The following is a 24,935-nucleotide window of genomic DNA, read 5'->3' on the forward strand; positions in this document are numbered from 1 at the left end:
GAGGGAGAACTGTTGCCACCGCACAATGTGGTTCCAGGCTTTGGTCTTGGTCTCTCTTTCTGCCTGCATGGCTTACGGTGAGTCCTCTGCAATACAAATATACGGAAGCCCTTTCCCAGGGAAGAGGTGGGCAGAATGGCAAGGGACAAAGGGCTGGTTCTGTAGCATGCTTTATTCTTCCAGCTTGGACTTGAATTTGAAGCAGTCATGTCCAGCCTGCCTTGGCCATGAAAGATGACACAGAAGACTGGAAAGTTCCTGAGACCCTGCTGCAGGCATCAGGCCCAGGAGGCTGGTGTGCTAACTGCAGGCTTTGTACAGGGGGATGAAAAGAGATTGGATTATTTCCATCCTTGATTCTTAGTCTAATAGCTAGCTGGATCTGAAATATCTAAAATAGATCTTTAAAATATTTTTAGAAGATTATTAAAGTATCACTGGTATCTGGAACATGGATCTAAAATCAGCTCCGGCTGTTAGTTCCATATCCTTTGTCCAGGCATTTGATTTTCTGTGCCCAGGTGACTCCTATCTCTAAAATGGATAAAGGTAATATGACAGTTATCTTATTAGGCCGTGGTGAGGAGAAAACTGGTGTTTGTTTCTGGAGCACTTAGAATAGGCTAAAGGAGCATACACACACAGGACATGAGTGTTGCCAAAAGGGCGCTGCGTCATTCAGGAGGTATGTGCGGAGGGACTGTGGGCAGAGGCCTTTACTGTGTGTCCCCCAAAAGGAAGTGGGGAGGCAGAGGAAACTGTGTAGGGATGGCTTTGTGGAGTTATTTCAGAGGACTTTGGGGCACATGGGCTTTCCCCAGTTTTCTGGTATCCAGTGTTAGGTGACCAGGACCAGTTAGGGATAGCCCAGGCTATGAAAACCAACTCAAACCGGTGTCAGGAGTGTGGATACTGCAGTGGCTGGATACACAGCATGATGGCTCCTCCAGGCAAGGGGGATAGAAAACAGAATCCCTGGTCAGGAAGTGTGTGTGACTTGGGGCCTTGTCATCACATAGAGGCAGAAACTGAGGCCCCCAGGGATGTGCGCTTTCCCAAGGACACCTGAAGATCACATCATGGCACATATCTGATTCCAGAATGTAGCCCGGTGCTCATCTGTCGGCCCAGTTCTTTCAGGACACATAACATCATGATGCTGAGTGCAAGGCAGACATAGGAAGGATTCAGGTTTAGGTGGGATGTTTCTCGGGCAATGGCGGCCTAAGTTCGTCTTTAGGAGCTCTGTACTGGCTGCTTTCAAATCCTGCCCGTACATGGGTTAAATAAGCATATTAGTGGGCCGCTAGCAAGGCTTCTTTGAGGAATTGTACAAGGGACTGGAATGCACACCTGGCACAAAGCCCCTGATGTGTGAACCTGTGTATGCTCCCTACTGTATAAGTGGCCTTCTTTTTGCCCCTCCTCATGGAATTTATTCCCCCCAAGGAATGCACCGAGATTGATCAAAGGCAAGCTGCAAGGCTGCTGACCACAGACATGCAGTGCTACTGGTGACAACCCATGAAACGGACTTCTGGAGTTGTTAGTTCATTTTTGGAATTTCTAGTACTAATGATTATGTCCTCAGGCTTATGGTGGGGCTATGCTCTCTATCTTAGCGTTAAAACATTTTAAGTCTGAGTACAATAAATCGGGGACTATATGGGCATGTCTCTGTGAAAGTTCATAACAGGGATAGTTGTAATTAACAACCACTACTGCAAAACAACCTGAGTATACACAGCATGGAACTGGACATTGACCCTATGAGACTTGTAGTTATTTATTTTTACCCTCAATTTATACTAAATCATTTATTCAACATGCACTATTAGTCCATACATAACTTAATACTTTCATCAGGAATATAGCTCATTACTGTAAATTATTACAAATAACAAAGTAATTACTCAAGAAAAATCCAGAGTAGACAAGAAAGTTAGAGGTTCAGATACTGTTTTTAAAATTCCAGAAAGCATTTCTAATACTTGGACTATTCCTTTGTTAGGGCATGCCTAGATTGTTGTTTTTGTCTCTGGTCACACACACTTTGGGGGAGATGATGGCAGGCTACCTGTCTCCACAGCACCTGGGAGGGCAGGAGTCAGGACGTTATTCACAGTGAGGGATGTTCTGATACATAGAGATTATTGAAGCCAGCTGGGGGCAGGTCAGGAGTGACCATAATGGACCTTGAGAGAGGATCAGGTTGATCCAGTGCTCACGGCAGGGAGATACCCAGTCTCTACTCTCTACATGACTGAGCTTAGAGACAACAGAGGAAAGTTCTAAAATTATATATTTTATCATCCAACACACATGTTCACAAAATAATCTCAATCTTTATGATGGTTCTCCCTCCCACACCTTTTTTTTTTTTTTTTCGAGACAGGGTTTCTCTGTGTAGCCTTGTCTGTCCTTGACTAACTTTGTAGACCAGGCTGGCCTCGAACTCACAGCGATCCTCCTGCCTCTGCCTCCTGAGTGCTGGGATTAAAGGCGCACACCACCACCACTGCCCGGCTCTCCACTTTCTTACTTAGGGCCATTTTTCCTCTCTTTGTGAACACCACTGGGTGGCATCGTAGTCACTTGTTCGCAGGCGGGCCCTGTGCTTTGGCCTCTCTCGGTCTTTGCAGGTCTCCTTTCTGTTTTATATGCCCTTTTCCCATCTTACCTCATTCCCTTCCTCCCCATCAGCAAACCCCAGTTGCTCTGTGAACAGCCAAACAGAAGAAGGCTGACTCCATTAGCCATTCCTGTCTTCTCTCAGGACAAAACCTCTTTCACTACAGCATCAGGTCAAGTGTGTCTGTGGTCCTTCACCTATCAGGCCTGAGACAAGGGGAGTACTTCCTCCTGAGACAAGGAGGGTACTTCCTGTTCATCCTCTCACCCAGCATACGCGGGGATTATGACAGAAAAAAACCTCCCGAGGTTTTAAAGATAGAAACCGAGGGTCTTGTTTGTTAGAAGTTCTCTGTTTTCAGTCACTTTGCCTGGATAGTTTTACACCTCCAACTCCAATTTATTCATTCCATTATTATTGTGAGTTATGAAGAAATATTTTCTTTGTTTTAGGTGAGAAGAAACCATGGCCGAGAGGGTCGAGGTGACCCATCAAGGTCACAGGTATAGATAGTGGGGAAACTCCTGGAATTCAGGACCGGTGTTCCTGTTCTGATATGTTCTTGCTTCTTCGCAATGTCCAACAGGGCAGCCATCTTCACCACCCGTGGTGGACACCGTTCAAGGCAAAGTGCTGGGGAAGTATGTCAGCTTAGAAGGATTCACACAGCCCGTGGCCGTCTTCCTGGGAGTCCCCTTTGCCAAGCCCCCTCTTGGATCCCTGAGGTTTGCTCCACCACAGCCGGCAGAGCCCTGGAACTTCATAAAAAACACCACCGCCTACCCTCCCATGTAAGCCTCTGGGGTGGGCCTGGGCCTCGTTCAGCCATGATGCAGAAAGGAGTCAAGGCAGTTCCTTGACCGGCTGTATTTTCTTCTGGCGTCCTTAAGAACAGTGTAGGCATTAAAGCAATCAATCATTGCCACGGGTTTTTGGAGCCCTTATTTGCCATGTGTTTGTTGAGGGTTCCTGGGAGTCAGGTATGTCCTGGGAGTATGAATCCATGAGCAAAGGAAACCATGGTCTTCAGAATACTTCCTGTTAGGGGACAACGAGCAAGTAAATAAGTGATGTAGAGACTAGGCTAGAATGTGCTAAGGGCTCTGATGAGGCAAAGAAAAGTAAGTTTCTGCCTGCTCTGTCTTGAATGCTGGTGGGGCAGTGTGGGCTGGCTAAGAATGCATGTGGGTGAGGGACGGTGGAGCTTGACTGAAAATTCAGTCTGGCTACCTACTCACAGGCAGAATGGTGGCCCGTGTTCCTTAGTCACTGTGCCAGGCCAATGAAGAAAGCCGGCGGCGGTTCCAGGTGGCCTGACAGCCACTCCCTGAGAAGCCCAGGCACCTTCTGTTCTCAGTTCAGACACCACCCACCTCCTTCTGAGGGTTTCCACAACGCTACTTCTTTTGGTCTTCTAACCTTTTATTATTTTCTTTTCTAAAACATTTATTCTTTTCACTGATTGCAAGTATAGCGAGAACAGTTTGCTGAAAACAAAAACATGTTGGGAAACACAGGAAGTGAGGACAGGAAAACTAAAACCACACACCATTTCACCACCCAGAGAGAACCGCTGATAACATTTCAGTAATGCCTTCTCATCTTTTTATCCGCTGCAGACTTTCTTCCCGATCATAGGCATAGGCACTTTACCTGACTCTTCCCTCATTTTTAAGAATATCACCAGTACCATAATCATTCCATCTCATAATGATCACAGCTGGGTATTAGAGAGCTACCTTAATTTTGCTATTGAAATAAAGCTTATTTACTCAATTTCTTTTTTGGGGGGGTCATTAAGATTTTATATTATTTTATATTCTTAGCAAAATAAATAAGAATAGAATATGGTGGGATATGTCTTAGCTAAATAATCACATGCTTTCATGAATATTTTAGCCCCGGAAATGACATTATTGAATCAAACAATATGCACTTTTGGCTTAATTTACCTTCATAAATATTCTAAATATGCATGCTTCTTTCAATGATATATGAAATATCCTTATTTAGCAGATGCTTGTCAATGGTTGGTTGGGCTTAATTAAATAATATTGTGTTGTGGTTATTGAATAAGGAAAATAGGAGTATAAAAATCACTAACAATGAATACTATAGGGCCTTTGTGTTAAATCTATGTAGATACTGGTGAAGTTGAAATCCTTTTCTTCTTTCGTATTTGAAAATTAAAATCTGTTATGAATACTATTCCCCTTGCTATTGTTGACATGGGGCACACTTTCCAAGATGGAAATCAAAAAGTCCTCTCTACTATCTCAGATTCTGCTACCTGACAGCTGTGGGATTCTGAGAGCCTCAGTTTCCCCTTTTATACTATGGAAAGCATGCTTTCCTTAGAGTCCACTGAGATCAGAGAATGTTGGTTAGCGTTTACCTGAAGCATATACATTATGTGTCCTCCTGGTCGTGGTATGTTGGACAGTTTCTCTAATCAACCTTTGCCTTACCTTTCACCTTTATAAAAGGTATAAAAGAACCTCTGTATGCCTATGACTAATCTGGAGCTTAAATGCGCTGTTACATAAAGGGACTTTAAATCAATGCCCATTTTTAAAGCAACCAGGAAGGCTCAGTTCATGTTAAAAATTACAATAGAAGAATAATCTCTGACACCTCTTATCCAGGAAGCCGCCAGTGGTTACTGGGGTAGATACATAATAGAAACTTAGCAGTCCAGGGCAGCAGGGCCCCTAGAGTCAGCCCTATTTCTACCTGCATCTGGAGGATTAGGGGCCAGAGCGGGAAAGAAATTCACCCAAATTTGCCCAGTACATTAGTGGCTGAGGAAGAACTAGAGTGCAACTCTTTGTCCCACAAAGATATGACCCCTGACCTGTAATGAGCTGTCAGTCATTGGAGGTTGTTCTCCTGGTGATGGGATTCTCTCAAGAACTAGATCGTGTGTATGTGGCGGAGAAGTGGGCTGCCCTGCAGCCTATACAAAGCTTAGCAGAAGAAAGGCCATCAGGCAGGGCAGGATGTGCCATCTCTCATGACAGGTCAGCATTTGAGCATCCCCTTTCAGTGACTAAGGCAGCCAGGACATTCCAGGAAGAGGAATGATGCTAGGTCTTATCCTCTGCAGATTTAGGAGCCTCAGGAGAACCTCAGGAACCATAAAGACCCTCTTACCCATTGGTACCAACCCCATCTCTGAGCAGAAGCTTCTGAGTGCAATGCTGAGCCCTAGGTGACATGCCCAGGGTCTGTCTGATGGAACCTCAGGTGTTCTCTGTCCCTCCTAGGTGCTCCCAAGATACTGAAGTAGGGAAGATGCTCTCCGATCTCTTCACCAACAGAAAGGAGAGCATCCCTTTCACCTTTTCTGAAGACTGTCTCTACCTAAATATTTACACTCCTGTCGACTTGACAAAGAGCAACAGGCTGCCGGTAAACAAGGGGACCACTTATCTGGGCTTCTGGTTTCCAGCATCTGGCTTTTCTGTGCAAGTGGAGTGAAGGGGTGGGGTGTGTGAGTAAGGATGGGGGGAAGGAATCAGGGGGCAAGTGCTTCATGGGCCTGGACTAATTGGGAGATAGAGAATATGCTGTAACTTCTGAGAATGCAAGCATTCCCTCATGTTGTCCCAGAGATGTCAGTCAGACTGTGGTGTAGATTGCTGTACACCTCAGTCTTCCAAGTTCTCTTATACCAAGAGAAGAACATGATGTGAGTTACTAGAGATGGAGTATGGTCCCCAGAGCATCCATTTGCAAATTAAAGCTGAAAAGGATCTTAGAGAAAAATGATGAGCATTTTATTTTACAGACAGAGAAACTGAGGCAGCAATCGAAGACAAGGACGTTGAACACTAGTGATAGGGGATAAGAGCTTGGGTTTCCTGATCTTCAAATTAGTGTCTTTGGCATGAGCTTAGAATTACAGGAGGCTGTTTTCCAGCACACAGCTATCATATGTCAAACCTCTTACTGTTCCATGGCAGTGTGTGGGATGCACATGTCACAACAATTCAGACAAACATTTGGGACTTAATTGTAGCTCAGTTCCCTCCTCATCTTCTTTCATCACAGGTTGGTGACTCAGCTTAGTTGAGGCCTGGAGGTGAAGGGGCTGTTGAAACAGAAGATGCCTCATGGGGTGGAAGAGGTTGGGGTTTCATCACCTCCCTAAGATGATCTAGCTTTTATCTAGGAATCATGGGAGAGGTTGTGACCACAGTAAATGGGGACAGATCTTACTCACACATGATCCTATCTTCTACTGTGCTCCCAGGCTATGCGTATACAGCCAGACACGGGGGCAGGAGAGGAGGCGCATCGGCCGTTCTCATACAGCCTTCCAGTACTATAGGTGGAGACCAGAGTCTAGAGTGATCATATTGAAACATCTGGTTCTGGTCTTCTGGAACAAAGAATTGGAACAGGGACACACCAATAGTGATAGAAATTAAGTTTATTGAAAAAGAGAAAAGTACTGTTGGGAATAACATGAGCCCAGAGAGCTGGCAGGGATCTGAGGTTCAGAGGCCTGGGTCACAGGAGTCTCTATCTTTCATAAGTCATTCACAGCCTGGATTTGCCAGCATTTAAAGATCGCTGGGCTTGTTTCCCTAACATGCAGGTTTGTTCCATGTAGCTTGTAGTCAGAGGGGTTTCCTTTTTTTTTTTTTTTTTTTTTTTTTTTTTTTGGTTTTTCATAGAGACAGGGTTTCTCTATGTAGCCTTAGCTGTCCTGGACTCGCTTTGTAGACCAGGCTGGCCTCGAACTCACAGCTATCCGCCTGCCTCTGCCTCCCCAGTGCTGGGATTAAAGGCATGTGCCACCACGCCCGGCACTTATCTATCCATTTTGATGCCTCTGGAACACCCAATTCTATCCTATTCTCTTACCTCTATTTTCTCTGAGAGATGTGGTCTCCAGAATATTCTGGGGGCACTGAAAGATGATGATCTGTCTTCTAAAACTTTTTCCATGCTTCTGAAAGGTATAGGCCCTACCTATCAGTTGGTGTGGAGACTTTGAATTACTTGTAGCAGAAGTTGGTTAGAATCCTTGAATCATTAGGGATGTAGTTTGAAATGGTCATATCCTAGAAGATACAAATTTTACATAGTTAGAAATATAAAGTGTAAGCGAGAGCAGCATGACTACACTAACCAGTGGTCCCAGAAAGGGCAAGCGCCACTGAAACCATGAAATGATTGTTCTGACTCATCCATGTGATCTGTGTCTTGTGTAGTTTTCTCTTAAGAATGTTGTTGAAACAACAACAAATGTCTTGATGATTATATATTGCAAAAATGACAAGATACAAAGAACATTTTTAAAAGGGGATCCAATGGTAGAATGGGTTAAAAGGAAGACGGTGTGAGGTCATTACCCCTGAATGCCAACAACAGTCTTGAAAGAAAAGAATAATGAAGACAATTAAAGCATGAAGTAGGATTACAATGTTCTCAGATCTAAGGGTCCTTGGAGCAAGTGATGCCAAGGATGGATGAGAAAGTTATTTCTAGTGCTTGGAGGTCAGCTCTTGATGTAAAACACAAATTATGTTTTTCTTTATTGGTAAATTATAATATTTTAAAACACTCTTATGATGGCAGAAAGAAAGAGAGAGAGCTAGCAACTGGACCTGGCATAGACTTTTGAAACCTCAAAATTCACCCCCAGTGGCATGCCTACTACAAAAGGCCACGCCTCCTCATCCTTCCAAAGGAGTTCCACCAATCTGAGACTAAACACTCAAATATATGAGCCCATGTGGGTCATTTTCATTCAAACCACACACAGGCATGCATGAACCTTGAGATAATTACCATGCAGAAGAAAGTTTCACTCACCACTGCAGAGTTAACTGATGTGAAGCATAAATTCAGATAGACAAAGGGTCCAGGAGTAAGTGGTGAGGAAAACAGCACATCCTTGGTCCTACTTGTGCCTGTGGTAAAAGTTATCAATATGAAGAGCATCACAGGATGTGGTATTCAATGTGGGAGTAAAAGGCATGTACTTCCAGGCAACATGAAGTTGCATGGTCAGCTGGGCATCAGTGAGGGGAGATGGAAGAAGATGCTTTTTGTATCCTTGCTGGACACTTGCAGATTTTAGGGGTTGGCTTCTTTGAGTCAGGGCGAGGAAAAGTCCAGAACAGAGAGCTTCTAATGGCTTTCCCAGTTGTTTCTTATGACCCTTGCTGTTGTGTCCTGCAGGTGATGGTGTGGATCCATGGAGGTTCTCTGGTGGTGGGTGGGGCATCCACCTATGATGGACTGGCCCTGTCTGCCTATGAAAATGTGGTAGTGGTGGCCATTCAGTACCGCCTTGGCATCTGGGGATTCTTCAGGTAGGGCATTGGAGATAGCACATTAGCTCCATAATAGTTTATTGCATACTGATTGTACAAAATAACAAAAAGTTGAATTTAGTTCCCCCCCTTTTTTTTTTGAGAATCAAAGTCCAAGATCAAGTAGCTTCATGGTGGCATCTAGCGAGACTCTTTATTAGCATTGCCACAGAGATGATAAATCAAAATGGAGTCTTCAGCCTAAATACCACATCTCATGGTGATAGTGGAAACAAAAGAGAGGAGCCTTGTCCTTTCTGTAGGGTTCCATACTACACAGATACCTCCCAAGTGCAGCACCTCATGACCTCATCCTCTCCTATCGGGCCTTGTATTTTATAGAATTCATCATTGCATATTCTTGTCAGATTAGGAAGCAATAAACCTTTGGAGCACAAACCACATCTAAGGCACAGCAGCTGCTAAACAAAAGACTTTAGGACCCAGCTCTAGTGATGTAATTCCTCATGGAGCCCTTTACTCAGCCCTTTCCAAAAGCATCCAGTCCCTTCATTATTTGATCTCATTGACCTCATTCTGTTGAAACATGGTAATTTTGGGGGTCTTTTCTAATCACCTGCTCTTGCTTCCAAATAATTGACACAGAGACTTATTAGATTTATTCAACAAGCTTTAAAACACTAGAGATGGGCAGATATTCATCTATTCTCGCCCTCTATGCTTGTCTGGCTACCTCCTAGCCATACATCCCAAATTACCTGCCATATTGGTCTTGCCTAGGCTGCTTCTGCTCCATCAGATCAGTCCTCATGGCTATGTGCTTTGTATCCTTTTTCTTCCTTCTTCTCCTCTTACTTCTTCTCTCCAACCTCGTGATCCTGACTGGGAATGGAAGTCTGGCCTCCCTGTCCTCTCTTTGCCCAGCTATAGGCTGCTCAGCTTCTTTATTAACCAATCAGGGATTTGAGAGATCAATGTTTAAACAACATTGTTCAATGATCATGACAACATCCATATCCCAACTGCAACCAGATCTCATCCTCTGAATACACAGTGCACGAGACCAACCTCCCAAACCCTTCCCCGGTAGTGCCTATCTACCTGCTTTTGATTCTCCTGCGTTGACTCTCACTCTACTTGTGAATCTCTGATGTTTTTAATGGCCCATTCTTCATGCTCTCACTTCCAAAACACTCACTTTGACCTGTGCTGGCAGTACACTGCATTCCTCTGTGTGGTCAACCTGCAGCATAGAGGCTGAATGCTTTACATCTTCTCATAGGAATGGGAAGAAGAGACAGCCTCCTGAAAGAACTCAGTGAGTGATCCTCAGGCACACATTTTCATCTGCCCATGCCATCCAGGCTGCCCCCAAGGCCAAATGTGACCTTCATCAGTACTCTCCCTCACCGCACGTGACTCACTGCACCAGCCATGAGCATTCACTACTGCCTCTTTGAGACAATCCTTCACCTGGCTTTAGTCATGTTCTATCTTGCTGGCTGCTCCTTCTGTCTCTGCAGTAAATCCCTGAGTGATTGCAACAGTACTTTTACATCTCCCTATCTGTAGCCCCTCCTTTGAATCCCAGGTGCTCAGCGTTAGCTGCTTCTTTTCTTCTTCTTCTTCTTCTTCTTCTTCTTCTTCTTCTTCTTCTTCTTCTTCTTCTTCTTCTTCTTCTTCTTCTTCTTCTTCTGTGGATGTCCACAGGATGCCTTTACAAGGGTACATGGAACTGTAAACTCCATTTCCTTCCTGAACAAAGACATGTCTTCCCTCAAAGGTCCCCTGTATAGCTTCCAACAGCTCCACGTTCCCCTTTTCTCAGGACTCATGGAAGCCTGGATTCTTCTTTCTTTACTACCCTACATTCAGCTCCATATCAAATTTTCTTGGCTTTCTTTGGAATTTGCTCGAAATCTAGCTACCTTAATCAACTATTTCTGCCTGCTGATCAATGCCCTATGTTTTTGACATGGGTAGTTATCATAACCATTTATTATTATAAGATTGCTAATACTGTAATTAGATTACACCTTCATCAGAGTGAGTTATGTCTTGCCACTGGAGAAGATTCACATTTGGTCTAGGTCCAAAAAAACACCATACACATCCTGGCCAAGGCTCACAGTGCATGCCCTTGCCACTTTGCACACTAGCCATGTGCACAGCTTTGTTCCCGTGGCCCTGAGGCCTTTGTACTTAGCTCTGCTTCCTTCCTTCGCTATTTCTGAGATAGATGTGCTCATTCTATTCAGATCTCTTTTAAATGACGCAGGCTCAAAGGATCCCTCCATGATCATGAAATCTTAAAGTCTTCCCTTGAGTCCTCCTCCTGCTTCTTTGCCCATTTTAATGTTTCTACTCGGTGCCATTATGTCCTCTTTCCATCTGTCTGATTTGGTTTTCAGTGAGAGCTGAGTGTAGTCAGAAGTTTTTGTTTTTGTTTCCAGTCATGCTCTAGGTCTTAGACCGCTCTTCCTTACATAATGGCTCCTCAACACACACTTCCTGGCAGAGGGAAGCCTCACTTAGAATGATGCTGTAAAGATGAGGGACAGACATAGGTTCCTGTGTCAGGGATGCAGACTAGCTTCATTCCAAAAAGCCCAAACCAAGAACTTCTAGCCAATCTGTGGTCCTTAACCATGCCATGTCATATCTGTTCATATTGGCATCCTATTTTCTTGCAGCACAGGAGATGAACACAGCCGGGGAAACTGGGGACACTTGGACCAGGTGGCTGCACTGCACTGGGTCCAGGACAATATTGCCAACTTTGGAGGGGACCCAGGCTCGGTGACCATCTTTGGAGAGTCATCAGGTGGTGAAAGTGTCTCTGTTCTTGTAAGTGTCCCTGGCACCAGGCCTCATGCCCAGGTTTTATGTGGCTGTTAATAGGATCTCTTGGAGACCAATCAGTACAGCCAGAGTCGATATATTTATTGCACAACACTGAGCTAAGGATCAAAGTTTCCTTGCCCCAGAAGGCTCAGGACTCTGCTTTGTGTACTGGGGCCACACCCTCTCCTCCCTAAGACTCAATGATCATTGGAGAAGAAGTGAGAGGATGGTACAGGCCAGAGGTGGCGGATGACTATAACAGGAAAGTGGATGACCACAAGAAGGATGGCTCCACAGTGCTGTCTTACATGTTAACTCACTGCCTTTGTGACAGCGTGCACAAGGCCTGTGAAATCACCAGACCAAATGCCAGCATGCAGAGGGAGATGGTGTAGATACCCGTCCCTACCTGAGGAGCTATTGGCAGTTGATATTTCCTGGGAAAAGAAGTGTCGGTTATCTTTAATGTGTTGGCTCGTGGTCGGTAGAAAAAGCTCCTCAAGACTGTGTGGACTTAATTTTTTTTTTTAATGAGGACACAAAGTTGGGAAGGTATGAGAGAGGGGTGAGTCAGTAAAGAATAGAGGGAGAGGGAATGGATATCATCAAAACTCATGGTATGGAATTTTTAAGGAATTAAAAAAGGAAATTTTCACATTGTAAATATCATGAGAATCTTGGCTATCTCTGTTGCAGTTCCATTATCACAAGCTTTTTCTTTTCTTTCCTTATCTCTCCTTTGGCTTACACACACACAGTACCTCAAGCATAACTCTGAACTACAACCTTAGTTCAGCTTTCTCTCCTCTCTCTCTCTCTCTCTCTCTCTCTCTCTCTCTCTCTCTCTGTGTGTGTGTGTGTGTGTGTGTGTGTGTGTGTGTGTGTGTGTGTGTCTCTCTCTCTCTCTCTCTTAGTTCAAAATAATTTTTTCATAGGATAAATTTCAAGTCACAGAAGTGGTAAAATGGAATTTGAGGTTTGGCCGTGCTAACTCCTTTTCCAATAGTTTTGTTGTTATGATTGGGTACTTAACACGTGCTTCTGGTTCCAATTCTTACTCCAAACTCAGCTTCTATTCCAATGAGCTTCTCTTGGGAAAGTTAGTCACACAGGGAGCCTGGGATGCCCTCCAGGATAGATGATTGTGTCTGTAGAGCACCAGAGGCCAAGCAGCATATTTGCTTGAAAGGAGGCATAAACAGCAAGTTAGCCACTGACCACTGCTGTGACTATGAGCTCTTCTTCTCCCTATCAGGTGCTGTCTCCTCTGGCCAAGAATCTCTTTCACAGGGCCATTTCTGAGAGTGGTGTGGCCCTCACTCCTGGTCTGGTCAGGAAAGATGTCAGACTTGTGGCTGAGGTAAGACCTATCTTGTACAGCTGCCATGCTTGTTCTTCTGTTCTTCTGGGGCTCTCGGAAGAAGTCTTTCTTTCTTACCTAAGCCAGGTTTAAGACAAATGGGGTCCCAGCACAGAGAGGGAGAGTGGACCTAAATCCCCAGAAGCACCATTTGCAAAAGAAAAAAATAGTAGTGTTAAGCTTAGGTACCATAGATGCATAGATGGTCAATACAAAATGATCCAGTGACATTCTTGGAGAATTTTGTTTTTTGTTTTTTGTTTTTGTTTTTGTTTTTTTTCGGTCTCATAATGCTTTGTCTTGTTTTTTTTCCCCACATTACAGATCTTTTGCTTATATATACCTATGATATTTTAATGGGATTTCTATTTGCAAATGTGTGTGTATCCACGCCTGTATGTGTTCCTTATGCTTTTTCTTTGACTTTTCTTCTACTCCACCCTTTTTGGAGTGTTTTTGTTTTCAGGTGCCTGTTTGTTTTCTAACGAGTGAGAACAAGAAATTTGGGTGGCTTTGAGTGGGAGTGGAGGTGGGAGGATTGGGGAACAGATGGGGGAAGGAAATACACTGTACAAAGACTAATAAAGATGCTCAAAGAATCCCAGAGTGAGAATGGCTGAGCAGGAAAGCCTGGAGGGCTCCATCTGAATCACATCCCCTAATCTGGGAAGTGCCTTTGCCTGTGTTGTGCCGTCTAGCCCACCTGTAAGTGTTGATGTATAGAGATATGAAGCCCTCCTTCAAAGATCACAGGCATTAGCTCTCCTTACATGACAGGTGCGATAATCGCCCTGATCTATTGGTAGGAAAATTGAAAGCAAATAATCAAGAGAGTGGAAGAGGCTGTTGTGACGCAGACAGTGAAACTGGAGATTCCTTGCTCTGTTCTGCACTGAGCACACCTTGTGTTAAGACATCCACTTTGACAATGATGTGCCTATTTTTAAAGTTCTAAGGTAACACAGATATAGAAATGCCATCATTTCACTTGGACACAGGTGTAAACCTCTGTAGGTCACACTCCTGTTGTTGGTCTAGAGATTTTTCAAGTACTCCCTCCCTTCCTCCAAGACTGGGGATGGTATCAATCACCTTCATCTGTGTTGAGGCAGGGAAGGAACACTGATCCTGACCTCTGCTGTTTCTTTTGATTTTATACAGCAAGTTGCTGTTGCTGCTGGATGTGAAACCACCACCTCAGCTGTCATGGTTCAGTGCCTTCGCCAGAAGACAGAGCGTGAGCTCTTAGAGACCACGCTGAAATTGGTAGGTACAGCATCTGAGAGGCTTCACCCTGCCTCCTTGTCTCAGGATTTATCTATTTAGCTATACCTTGTTTTGGATGGTCTAGCTAGAGCAAGTTCCCACCTATTAGAAGCCTTTTGATTCAAACTTGGAATTCTATTATTTGATGTTATTGTGAAATACTACAATTTTATATACATATAAAAGTCCAGAAGCAGCAGGATAAAAGTGTGTAATGAGGTAGAGGATATGACCTGTGTTATAGCATTGGTACAACATGGGCAAAATCGTCAGCTCTTCAACCAAACCAAACCAAAATAATACAACTATGTAATAATCTATGACCTATTCTAAAACAGTATTAGTCACCCAATTAATGTCTCATATCTATTTTAAGAAATTAAAATCCCACATTCCATAAATAATTACTATTATGAAATTTAAGATAGGGTTATTAAGCACATTAAAAAAATAATTGTGGGAGCTGGGCATGGTAGCACACACCTTTAATCCCAGCACTCAGGAGGCAGAGGCAGGTGGATCACTGTGAGTTTGAGGCCAGCCTGGTCTACAATGAGTCCAGGACAGCCAAGACTACACAGAGAAACCCTGTCTCAACAAAACAAGCAAACAAACAAACCAAAAAAATTGTGGTAAAATTTATCTTTGCTGGTTAAAATTTTTCTAAGTAATAATCTAATAGTACCACAATTATTTAGATTTTTTATATCCTGTCGCAATTAGGATTTAAGAATAGCCCTTCTACTATTTGTTTATCTGTCATCCATTGACCCATCCACTTATCCACTCATCCATCCATCCATCCATCCATCCATCCATCCATCCATCCAATATAGCCATGGTTTTAAATTTTTATTTTTTAAGATTATAACTTCAAAAACTGCTCCCCTCCGTTTTCTCCCACCAAGTGCCCCTACATTCCTCTGCCCTCTCTCCTTCAAATTCATGGCCTATTTTTTCACTAATAGTTATTGCATTCATGTATGTATTCATCCATTCATATATGTTCCTAAATGTAACTTGTTCACTCCACATACAATATTATTTGTATATATGTTTTCAGGGATGACAATTTTGTACAGGACAGCCAATTGGTATGCTCTTCACCAGGAACAACCACCTTCTCCAGCTCCCAGCCTTCTCCTGTTGCCTTTGGTTCTTTGTGTAGTCTGAGGTCTTACAGACTTTATCCCATCCCCTTTAGCATGTCCATTGGTGCCATCATTGTTTAGCTCGTGTTTGGGAATTCATGTTGGTGAGACCCTATAGATGCTGCTTCCCACATTACTAGGAGAGACATCCTCCTCGCAGCAAGCCCTCTGGTCCTCTGGCTATTACAAACTTTTCAGCTCTTCTTCTGCAGCATTCCCTAAGCCTTAGGCCCAGGAGTGTTTCACAGATATGATCACTGGGACTGGGCTCCACAACTCTGCATATTGCTGGTTGTGGTTTTTCTGTAATGGGATCCATCTGTTGCAAAGAGAAGTTTGATGATGGTCAAGACTACACTTATAATCTATGAGTTTAAGGACACATGTTTATAGATTGTTTTTAGGAGTTATCCTAACCATACCTCATACCTCCACACACAAATAAGCCCCTCGGTTTTAAGGGTACAGCAGCCCACAGTGGATGGATCCTAGGATTGATTCCCATATATAGACCATTGATAGCTAATGCATAACATTGTGAACACTGTAATCTTTTTTTTTTTTTTTTTTTTTGGTTTTTTGAGACAGGGTCTCTCTGTGTAGCCTTGGATGTCCTGGACTCGCTTTGTAGACCAGGCTGGCCTCGAACTCACAGCGATCCGCCTGCCTCTGCCTCCCGAGTGCTGGGATTAAAGGCGTGCGCCACCACGCCCGGCTTGAACACTGTAATCTTGATGAACGTGCTACCGAAGAGTGTTGTTTAGAACAAGTCAATGAGATTACTGGGGTCCAGGTTTACTAAGATAAGAGAACACTCAGGGTCAGAGGCCTTGAGCAGAGAAAGGAAAGAGCAACAGTGGCTCGTGTCCTGGGGTGTGGCACTCTGGAGATGCTATGGAGAAGCTACAGCACAGCTTCTCATGCTTCTTTATTGGCTTTTTCCTGAAGCACATTTATCTTCTTGGCAGGTTAAAGACAGAACACTAACTTTATGCTTATATCCAATTTCCTAGAAACTGTCTAGTCCCAACATCTGATTTCAATTATGTTGGATTGACAGTCGTATGTATCCATCTCTGGACAAGTCTCTAGGTCCAGGGGCATGGCTGCAAAACTCACACACAGATGCCTGAACTCATAAAGTTAGAGTGGGGGTGGGTGGGGGAGTGACAAAGAGACTCTCTTTTGATGGTCTATCCTACTTCCTGCTCTATTTCATCTTGAGGCCACTATATCCTTGCCACCAAAATCATTTTGTTCCTCATTTCCCCCCTCCTTTTTGTTACCAGGGCAAACACGTAAGGAAGAAAAGATAAAGAATAGCCTTGGTGGAGCTGGAGATCTGGCTCAGAGGTTAAGAGCACCAGTTGTGTTTTTCATAGGTCCTGAGTTCAATTCCTAGCAACAACATGGTGGCTCACAATCATCTATAATGAGATCTGGTGTCCTCTTCTGGCAGGCAGGTGGACATGCAGGCAAAACACTGTATACATAATAAATAAATAAATCTTAAAAAAAATAGCCTTGGCATAGACAGGGGTCTTTCCCAGAGTTCCAGCAATCTTGGCTGCCTCTGAGATCTACTCCCTTGATGCTGCCTTCCCCCTTCTCATCTCCAGAAAATTCTGTGTACAAGTCCTTTTACTCTAGGCACAAGTAAGGGGGTGCCAGGAAGGAAAAGCTAATACCTTCTGGGGGTCAAATAATCAGCTTTCACACATGGAAGGCATCTCACCAAAACCTCTGCCTTTGTCTTCACAGAAGTCTTTTAAGGTCAATTTATTTGAAGACCCCAGAGAGGTAAGGACCTTTGCTTTCTGGATTAACAGTCTTTACTCTGTCTATTTTGAGTCTTACTAGTGTTATTTTACAGTTAACTGTAAATGAGGAATTTTCCTTTGTGGAGTCACATCACTCCTTGTTTGTATACTGCTGATACCCTAACAGACGTACACAGGAGGTCCAGAGGATAGGGTACCCCTGGTCTCTCTGACCAGAATAGGCAATGCCTGAGGTTCCACAGTGCAGTCACGTGCATCCTTGGATGCACAGCACTGATGACCATGGCCCTCATGGTTGTTGGCATCAGTGTTCCTCTCACAAATTCTAACCCCAAGGGCCTGTGCGATCTCCTTTCTGGTCTGGGACATTCTTCTCCTCCATTTGACTTCCTGCTCTCCTCTTGCCTTTCACAACACACAGCATGGTGGGATCTTACAGCCAGCAAGTGAAAAAGAAAGGAGTGATCATTACTTCTTGCTTGAGATGTCACCCCAGTCGACCTGAAGACCTCACACTGTGCTCCATAGCTTAAACATCTCCCCAGCCCTCCCCTGGCTACAAGCATGAGCTGGAGATGAAGCCTCCCACACACCACCCACTGGGAGCACGCAAGACCCAAACTCTAGCATCCAAAGCAGTCTTGCTAGATACTGTGACACAGTATGACAAATCCTGAGTAGAAAAGGACACACATTACCTGGTGCCTATCCCTCCCACTAGGGGCTCCTCCAGGGCCAGGGAATTTCCTAGAATTAGTGGTGCATACTGACACCTGCCCATGCCTATGTCATTCCTACTGTCAATTGCGTTCATTCCAAACCCCACTCTAAGTATCAATGTCTTACCCACGGGGCCATGTACATCTTTCTTCAAATAAGCTGCCCAGGTTGCAAGCTTCCGAGGCTCCGTCTCTGCTCTGCAAGCTATTTTATGGCAGCAGCTGAACTCAGCACCTCTTATTTATTGTCAGCCTATTGGTATAGGGTTTGGCCCATTTTTTTTTTTCATGTTTTACTTATTTGGAATAGCGAATGAGGTTCCAGTTTAGGCACTTTGAATGATGTGCTTAATACCCTTCAAAGCTAATTACGCAACTCAAAGCACTCAGGTTAAGTGTGTGGTAGACAGAAAAATGCATTCGGCTTCCCTAGGCATAGATTCTGTATTCATGAATAGCTTGTTAAAATGTATTTGCAAGTGCAAGCCAATATTTATGACACTAGCAGTCTTTGAAATTGTGTGCTCAGAGCAGGAAGTGCTTTGATGCCAGGTTCCCATGGGTGGACAGAGAGGAACCCCTTCTTGCTGCCTCTCTTCTATTTACTAAGTGTCCCCTTCACGGTTGCCTGGGGTTCCCATCCATACTTGTCTCTGAGGTTCCATACGGAAAGAAGAGCTTCTGTCAGGTTTCAATTGTCATGCCCTTGGCTGTGAAATCTCTGTCGATGAGCCAGCATGCAGCACATCCAAAGAGGGAGGAGATGGGTGTGCTTGTCTTGTTGTGGAAAAGAACTGCTCCATCCACTGTGTGCGATAGAGCTGCAGCAAAATGGAAAGGCAGCTAAGCCTGCAGATTCAGAGGAAGATTGTTCCTTTCCTTTGTCCTGAAGACTTGCCTTTTCGTTCTTTTCCCTCCCTCCCTACTTCCCTCCCTCCCTTCTTTCTCTTGCCTTCTTTTTGAAGATAACCCAGGCTAAACTGTAACTCACTGTGTAGCTCAGGCTCACTTCAGACTCACAGCAATCATCCTGCCTCAGCTTCCTGAGTGTCAGAATGTCAGGCGTCAGTCACTATGCCTTGCTTGTGATAATGATGACTTTAAAAAATTGTAATGGTTGTGAGCATGGTTGTGAAACTGAAGCCGGAAGGAATTTACAGTTAAGTTACTTGGGTCAGAAAAAGAACCTGTTCCATCATATTTTATAAATTCTACATGCAATAACAAACCTAAAAAGTATAACCCCTACGCATATAATGGCTGATGAGAATTTTGAAATCAGAGGCTCCTAAGGTTCTACAATTTTATTTCTAGAATTCTCTTAGGAGCAGTGAGTCAATATTTGCTAATTCCTATATTTATTGCAACTTTAACGACATAGCTTTTATGAAGAGCAAGGACTCCATATGTATTTAATATCTGTATGTACATATGTGTACATGTAAATAAACATAATATAAACATGAATTTTATATAAATATTTATATATTTATTATATATGTATATATACTTATTTATTTTAAATAAAGATGCCCTGGTCACCTCTGTGCTTTACCATTGCTTGCTCCACAGTTAGAGTTCTGTCCTCACCTCTACAGAATTGGCCCCTTTGTTAAGACTCTATTGCTCACAGACACTGGAGTCTGGGTATTGGCCTTGTGTTCACAAAGGTAGGGTGGGACATGGGCATTCCCTGGGGAGAAGTAATCATAGATACAGCATTGTTCTCTCCCTTAGAACTGTCCCTTCCTGCCTACTGCAATTGATGGGGTGGTGCTCCCAAAGTCCCCAGAAGAGATTCTGGTGCAGAAGAATTTCAGCACTGTCCCCTACATGGTGGGGATCAACAAGCAAGAGTTTGGTTGGCTCCTTCCATTGGTAAGAAAGCACAGATGTCCCACAGACACGCCCAGCCCTGGGTCATTCAAGGTCCCTCTTCTTTACTACCTCTTCTCTGAGTCCAGGGAAGCTGTGGTCATTGTCATATGTAGACATTGCTGTGAAACTCTAGGCTGGTTCAGCCCTAGGAGGGCTTGTCATGCACCTCATAAATACCCTGTCTTCCCATCAAAGAATCCTGAAAAGTTCAGGTGGGATGAACCCTAGGTGTAACAAGTGCCACTTTCCCAGAAGGATGTCCCTAAAAGGGAAGGCGCTGGAGGTTCAGGAAAGCTGGTTCAGGAGAACTGTTTCCAGTCTGTCCGTGGAATCACAGGTCCTGTAGATCTCTACACATGATCTCAGGCATCTCAGTGGACAGTTAAGCCAGGAGCTAGTTAAAACACCAGGACAGACTTTTTGCAGTAATATGAGTACACTAAGTTGAACAGTTAGGCATGACCTGAACCTAAATCTCTGACACTGAAAGATATAGGTGCCTCAAGAATGGGATGAGCTCAAGTGAGTCCAGGTGGCTACACCCACGGTCTGCCAATCAGTGATCACCTGCAGGAGAACCTTCAAATCCTTCTTCATGATAGGAACCAGGGTTGGAAAGTCAGGTCCTTGTGGAAATCAAATGTCCTTCTGCAGAGATTCGCAGCTTGTTTAGGACTTATCTCCCCAAATACTGATAACTCAAAGATGTTTCAAATTATTTTTCTTTTTTAAAAGATTTTTCTCTGGTCCTTGAGGAAGATGGTTTAGAGTAGAAGATTTACATCCCAATCAGGAAAATGGTTGATAATTGAAGCTTTCTAGAACAACTACATCTGAAAGCACCAAGCTTTCTCAGGCAGGGATTGGAGGGGGGCTGTACATAGCCTGAGGTGTGCCTTAGGCTGCTAGATCCATGCTACAGTGCTGTCTCTGGGTGCAAAGGGTTGAACAGAACATGCTGAGAACTCTGCAACTCTCTCTGCAGAAGGATGTCAGAGGACACCAAGGTGACAATCATAATGGTTGATTTTGGGTTTCCTTGTCCCCTGAGTCTGAGAGTCGTGTGCTCTATGTTCTCTGTCCCTGAGCTCTCTGCTTCTACGTACACTTCCATTGCTTAATCGACTAGAGGACCAGTAGATCCCATAGACTGATGTCATATATGCGTGCACGCACGCACGCACACACACACACACACACACACACACACACACACACCACTTATCTCTGTATTTTTGAATTTCTATCTAAAAGCACTTTGTTTTATTGATTTTTTTTTCATTGAGACCCAACAAAGAGATTTCGTGCTTGTTATTGATTTGATTGATTTTCCTGTTGGGTTCTGTTAATTTTTGAGTACTTACAAGTACTTAATTTCTTCAACAGATTATGGGATATCCACTCTCTGCAGGCAAACTGGACCAGAAGGCAGCTACATCTCTTCTGAGGAGGTCAAGCCCCTATCTTGTAAGAGGCTGCAGTGAACAAGGATAGGGGTGGAATTTGAGGATTGATTGAGAAGCACAGAAGACCAGAGGGTTCATCTCAAATGACAGGAAATCCAGTGGCACAAATATATAAGGCTTGAGGCTTTGTTTCATTTTTAGGCTTTTAGTGCTTCGTCTCCCAGGTAGAGACTGAAGGGTTGAAAAGATTTGTGATAAGCAAAGACTTCTATAAACTGTTCAAAGAAGTCACATTGCTCACCATTTAAGGGCATGAATTACTTACCTCCTTGATCTATTTCAGAACATCCCTGAGGATATGATTCCAGCAGCCATTAAGGAGTACTTGGGCAGGGCAGAAGACCCTGTCAAAAACAGAGACCTATTTGTAGACTTGATTGGAGATGTGTTATTTGCTGTGCCATCTGTGATCGTGGCTCGTCATCACAGAGGTGAGACTCAGCGGTTGTAGATTGCAGAGGGTCACTGACAACAGTATTAGTTTCTTACCCATTTGCCTCCCAGCATAGACAGATGTGGAAACTTTTGAGAGTTGGGACCAAAGTCTTGGCTTTCCATGGTCAGGTGTGAGTATTGTCCTGTCCTGTTATCTGCTAGTAAGAAGCACATGTTGAGGAAAGGCTCCAAATGCATGTAGTTAATTGGGAAGGCTAATGATGATGAACATGTTTAATATAGGCCCTTTGGTGCTCATACTGGTCCACAGACCAGCAGCATCACTGCCAAGGGAGCCTTTAACACTGTAGATTCTCTACCCTTATTCAGTATCAACTGAATCAAAATCTGTATTTGAATAAAATACCGACCAATTTCACACCATCTGCAACGCACATGCAGTCCATCGGTAAGTTGGCTCCTTCTGTTTTATATACACATCTGCAGCCTGTTGCCATAAGTTTGAAATGCCATAACCCAGAGCACATGTTTAATATAGATGGTGGAAGCTGGAGAGGTCTAGACAAGAGTCGGAGTTTCTTTTTTGCAGTAGGGACATTGATTCCGTCTAGGCTTGTGCCTCCACATGAATTGTGTGTGGACCTGTGTCTTCTCAGATGCTGGGGCTCCTGTCTACATGTATGAATTTCAGTATCACCCAAGTTTCTCATCAGACCTGAAGCCTGGCGTGGTGATGGGAGACCATGGGGATGAACTCTTCTCAGTGTTTGGTGCCCCATTTACAAAAGGTAATGGCTCCTTGTAAGTGATGTGCCTGAAGTTAGGTCGTCTGGATTCCAGTCTTGTTGGGGTGTTCTTGAGAGAGTTTCCCCTCTTTAAACTTACTTTATTGGTTCATCAAAATGAAGCAGAGTTAACTTAGTCAGCTCCTGGCCTTTTCCTGCTCTAATTGGCATGGAAGGAGACTGTGTTTGTGTGTGTGTGATTTAAAGAAAGATCCAAAAACTGATAGCAATCCAATCAGGCAGAAAAAGCCCTGGGTTATGGCATTTCAAAATTATGACAAAAGGGTGTATAGAGATGTGTATAGAAAACAAAAGGAGCCAGCTTACTGATGGAAAGTGTGAAATTGGTTAGTATATTATTCAAATGCAGACTTTGACTCAGTTAATACTAAGGGTAGAGACTCTACAGTGTTAAAGGCTCCCATGGCAGTGATGCTGCTGGCCTGTGGAATGGTATGAGCAACAAAAGGCCTTTATCCTCTTCCTCACAGGAGATGCCTCAGATGAAGAGATCAAAATCAGCAAAATGGTGATGAAGTTTTGGTGCAATTTTGCTCGGAATGGGTGAGACTGATAGCAGTGACAGACAGAGTTGATGGGAGTGGTAGAATGTTATGGGAATACCATGGGGGAATTGGTGGATTTTAAAGTTTAAGCACTCAAAGGCCTGGGCTATGACAATAGTATTTTGACAACGAGAGCTCTCTAATAGCGCCAGATTCTCCAAGTAGATGGAACAGTCCTCATCCCCAGAGACATAAAGTCCATGGCATCAACATGCCCAGGATCTGTCCAATTTTCAGAGAAACCTAGGAACCACATCGCAGATCTGAAAAACTTTGGCTTTGATTTTAGGAACCCCAATGAGAAGACATTGCCTGAGTGGCCAGAGTACAAGCAGAAGGAAGGCTACTTGAAGATTGGTACAACTACTCAGGCAGCTCAAGGGCTGAAAGAGAAAGAAGTGGCTTTTTGGACAAAAGGCCTGACCAAGGATGCAGTGGAGAAGCCCCTGCAGGAAAAAACTGAGCTCTGGATGGGCAGCCCAGCCAGCTTTGGGGACCAATGAAGCAAAGGCAGAATTATACAGTGTGGTGTGTGTGGGTGAAAGGGTTTTTTTTTTCCCCGTGGGGACTTCAGAAATATATACCCCTCCACATCAATTACTAATGGGCATGGGAAAGTAAGAAAGATGTGATATGTATCTCATGGCCTCAATTTGCATAAACATTAAATCCTTTAGAGAACAATTCAGTGTCTGTGTTATGTCTTTGACTCCAAATGAATGTTTCCTGGCAGAAAGGAAGAGAGCCACCATCTTAGTAAGACAACTCCACTGGGGTGGCTGGAGGAATAGTTGCCCTGAAATATAAAGGTAGACAGCTGCTTTGGACGAGGGTAGTGTGAGTATTAATTAGCTCACCGTCCATCTCCAGGCTGAAATGTCATTACACATTAGGAGAATGACTAGATTCGAGAGTTTACCAAAGTGCTACAAGTTGCACGTGGGCTACATCAAAGACTATAGAATTTCTGGGAACCATAGACCCAAGAGGAGTTTACGTCAATCACAGACTCTTCTCCATGAGCGTCTGACAGGTGTCCATGATTAAGACTGGAGTCAGGAAGAATGGCCAGATAAAGCTTGTCCTTAGGGGTTCAGGTTCAAAACACTAAAGAGATGACCCAGCAATTTGAAGCACCTATTGCTCTTCCTGAGGACTTGGTTTCAATTTTCAGAACCCATATAGATGGCTCAAGCCATCTGTAATTGCAATTAGGGGATCGGATGCCTTCTTCTGACCCATTGAACACGAGGCATTGTACACAGTCATACATGTAACCAAACTCTTATACATGCGAAACAAACAAATAAACACAGAAGACCACATAGGAAACACAGCAAGCTGATCTCATTTTTTTTGGTCCTGATGAATATATATTAAGGACAAAAAAAAAAAAAAAAGGAAAGTTGCACCAGTTTACACTCTTAGTGGGGGGACAGGAAAGTGTTGTAGGTCAAGATCACTGTAGATCTTTATTGTTGATATCTTAGGGCTTCTATTGTTGTGATAAAATACCACAATCAAAAACAACTCGGGGAGGAAAGGATCTATTCTATCTTAGAGTTCCACATAACAGTCCATCACTGATGGGAGAGCAGGAACTCAAGGCAGGGACCAGGTAGCAGGAGATGATGCAGAGGCCATGGAGCAGCACTGCTTACTGGCTTGCTCCTCATGGCTTTGCTCAGCTTGCTTTCTTATATACCCCAGGACCACTTTCCTAGTGGCAACACCACCCACACGGGATGATGTTTAATGATTATTTTATATTTAATATTGAATTATCATTTTAGTGAAATAA

General features: G+C 43.8%; 1 protein-coding gene across 2 annotated transcripts; it reads left to right on the forward strand.

Moving 5' to 3' along the window:
• Positions 1–16: 16 nt before the first annotated feature.
• On the forward strand, positions 17–23,827 carry LOC311583124 (liver carboxylesterase 1-like). 2 transcript variants are annotated; one of them, XM_084756441.1, is made up of 14 exons: positions 17–77; positions 3,219–3,423; positions 5,899–6,043; positions 8,828–8,961; positions 11,616–11,769; positions 13,022–13,126; positions 14,288–14,392; positions 17,305–17,343; positions 19,781–19,921; positions 21,308–21,388; positions 21,671–21,818; positions 22,440–22,571; positions 23,060–23,132; positions 23,424–23,827. In XM_084756441.1, exons 1-14 carry the CDS (start codon positions 26–28, stop codon positions 23,635–23,637), a joined length of 1,728 nt encoding a protein of 575 aa, XP_084612567.1. In that variant the 5' UTR covers positions 17–25; the 3' UTR covers positions 23,638–23,827. The 2 variants fall into 2 exon arrangements, with proteins under 2 accessions (XP_084612567.1, XP_084612568.1); XM_084756442.1 differs by lacking the exon at positions 17–77 and adding an exon at positions 3,118–3,135.
• The last annotated feature ends 1,108 nt before the right edge of the window (positions 23,828–24,935 follow it).

Source organism: Acomys minous (assembly GCF_964271855.1).
Source record: "Acomys minous genome assembly, chromosome: 14".
In the NCBI taxonomy this organism is placed as follows: Eukaryota; Metazoa; Chordata; class Mammalia; order Rodentia; family Muridae; genus Acomys; species Acomys minous.

Excerpts from the sequence above, each read along its gene's own strand:
- LOC311583124 (XM_084756441.1), top strand. The coding sequence starts at position 26 with ATGTGGTTCCAGGCTTTGGTCTTGGTCTCTCTTTCTGCCTGCATGGCT. Across the intron at positions 22,572-23,059 it reads TGGTGCCCCATTTACAAAAG|GAGATGCCTCAGATGAAGAG; the intron begins GTAATGGCTCCT and ends TCTTCCTCACAG. Across the intron at positions 23,133-23,423 it reads TGCAATTTTGCTCGGAATGG|GAACCCCAATGAGAAGACAT; the intron begins GTGAGACTGATA and ends CTTTGATTTTAG.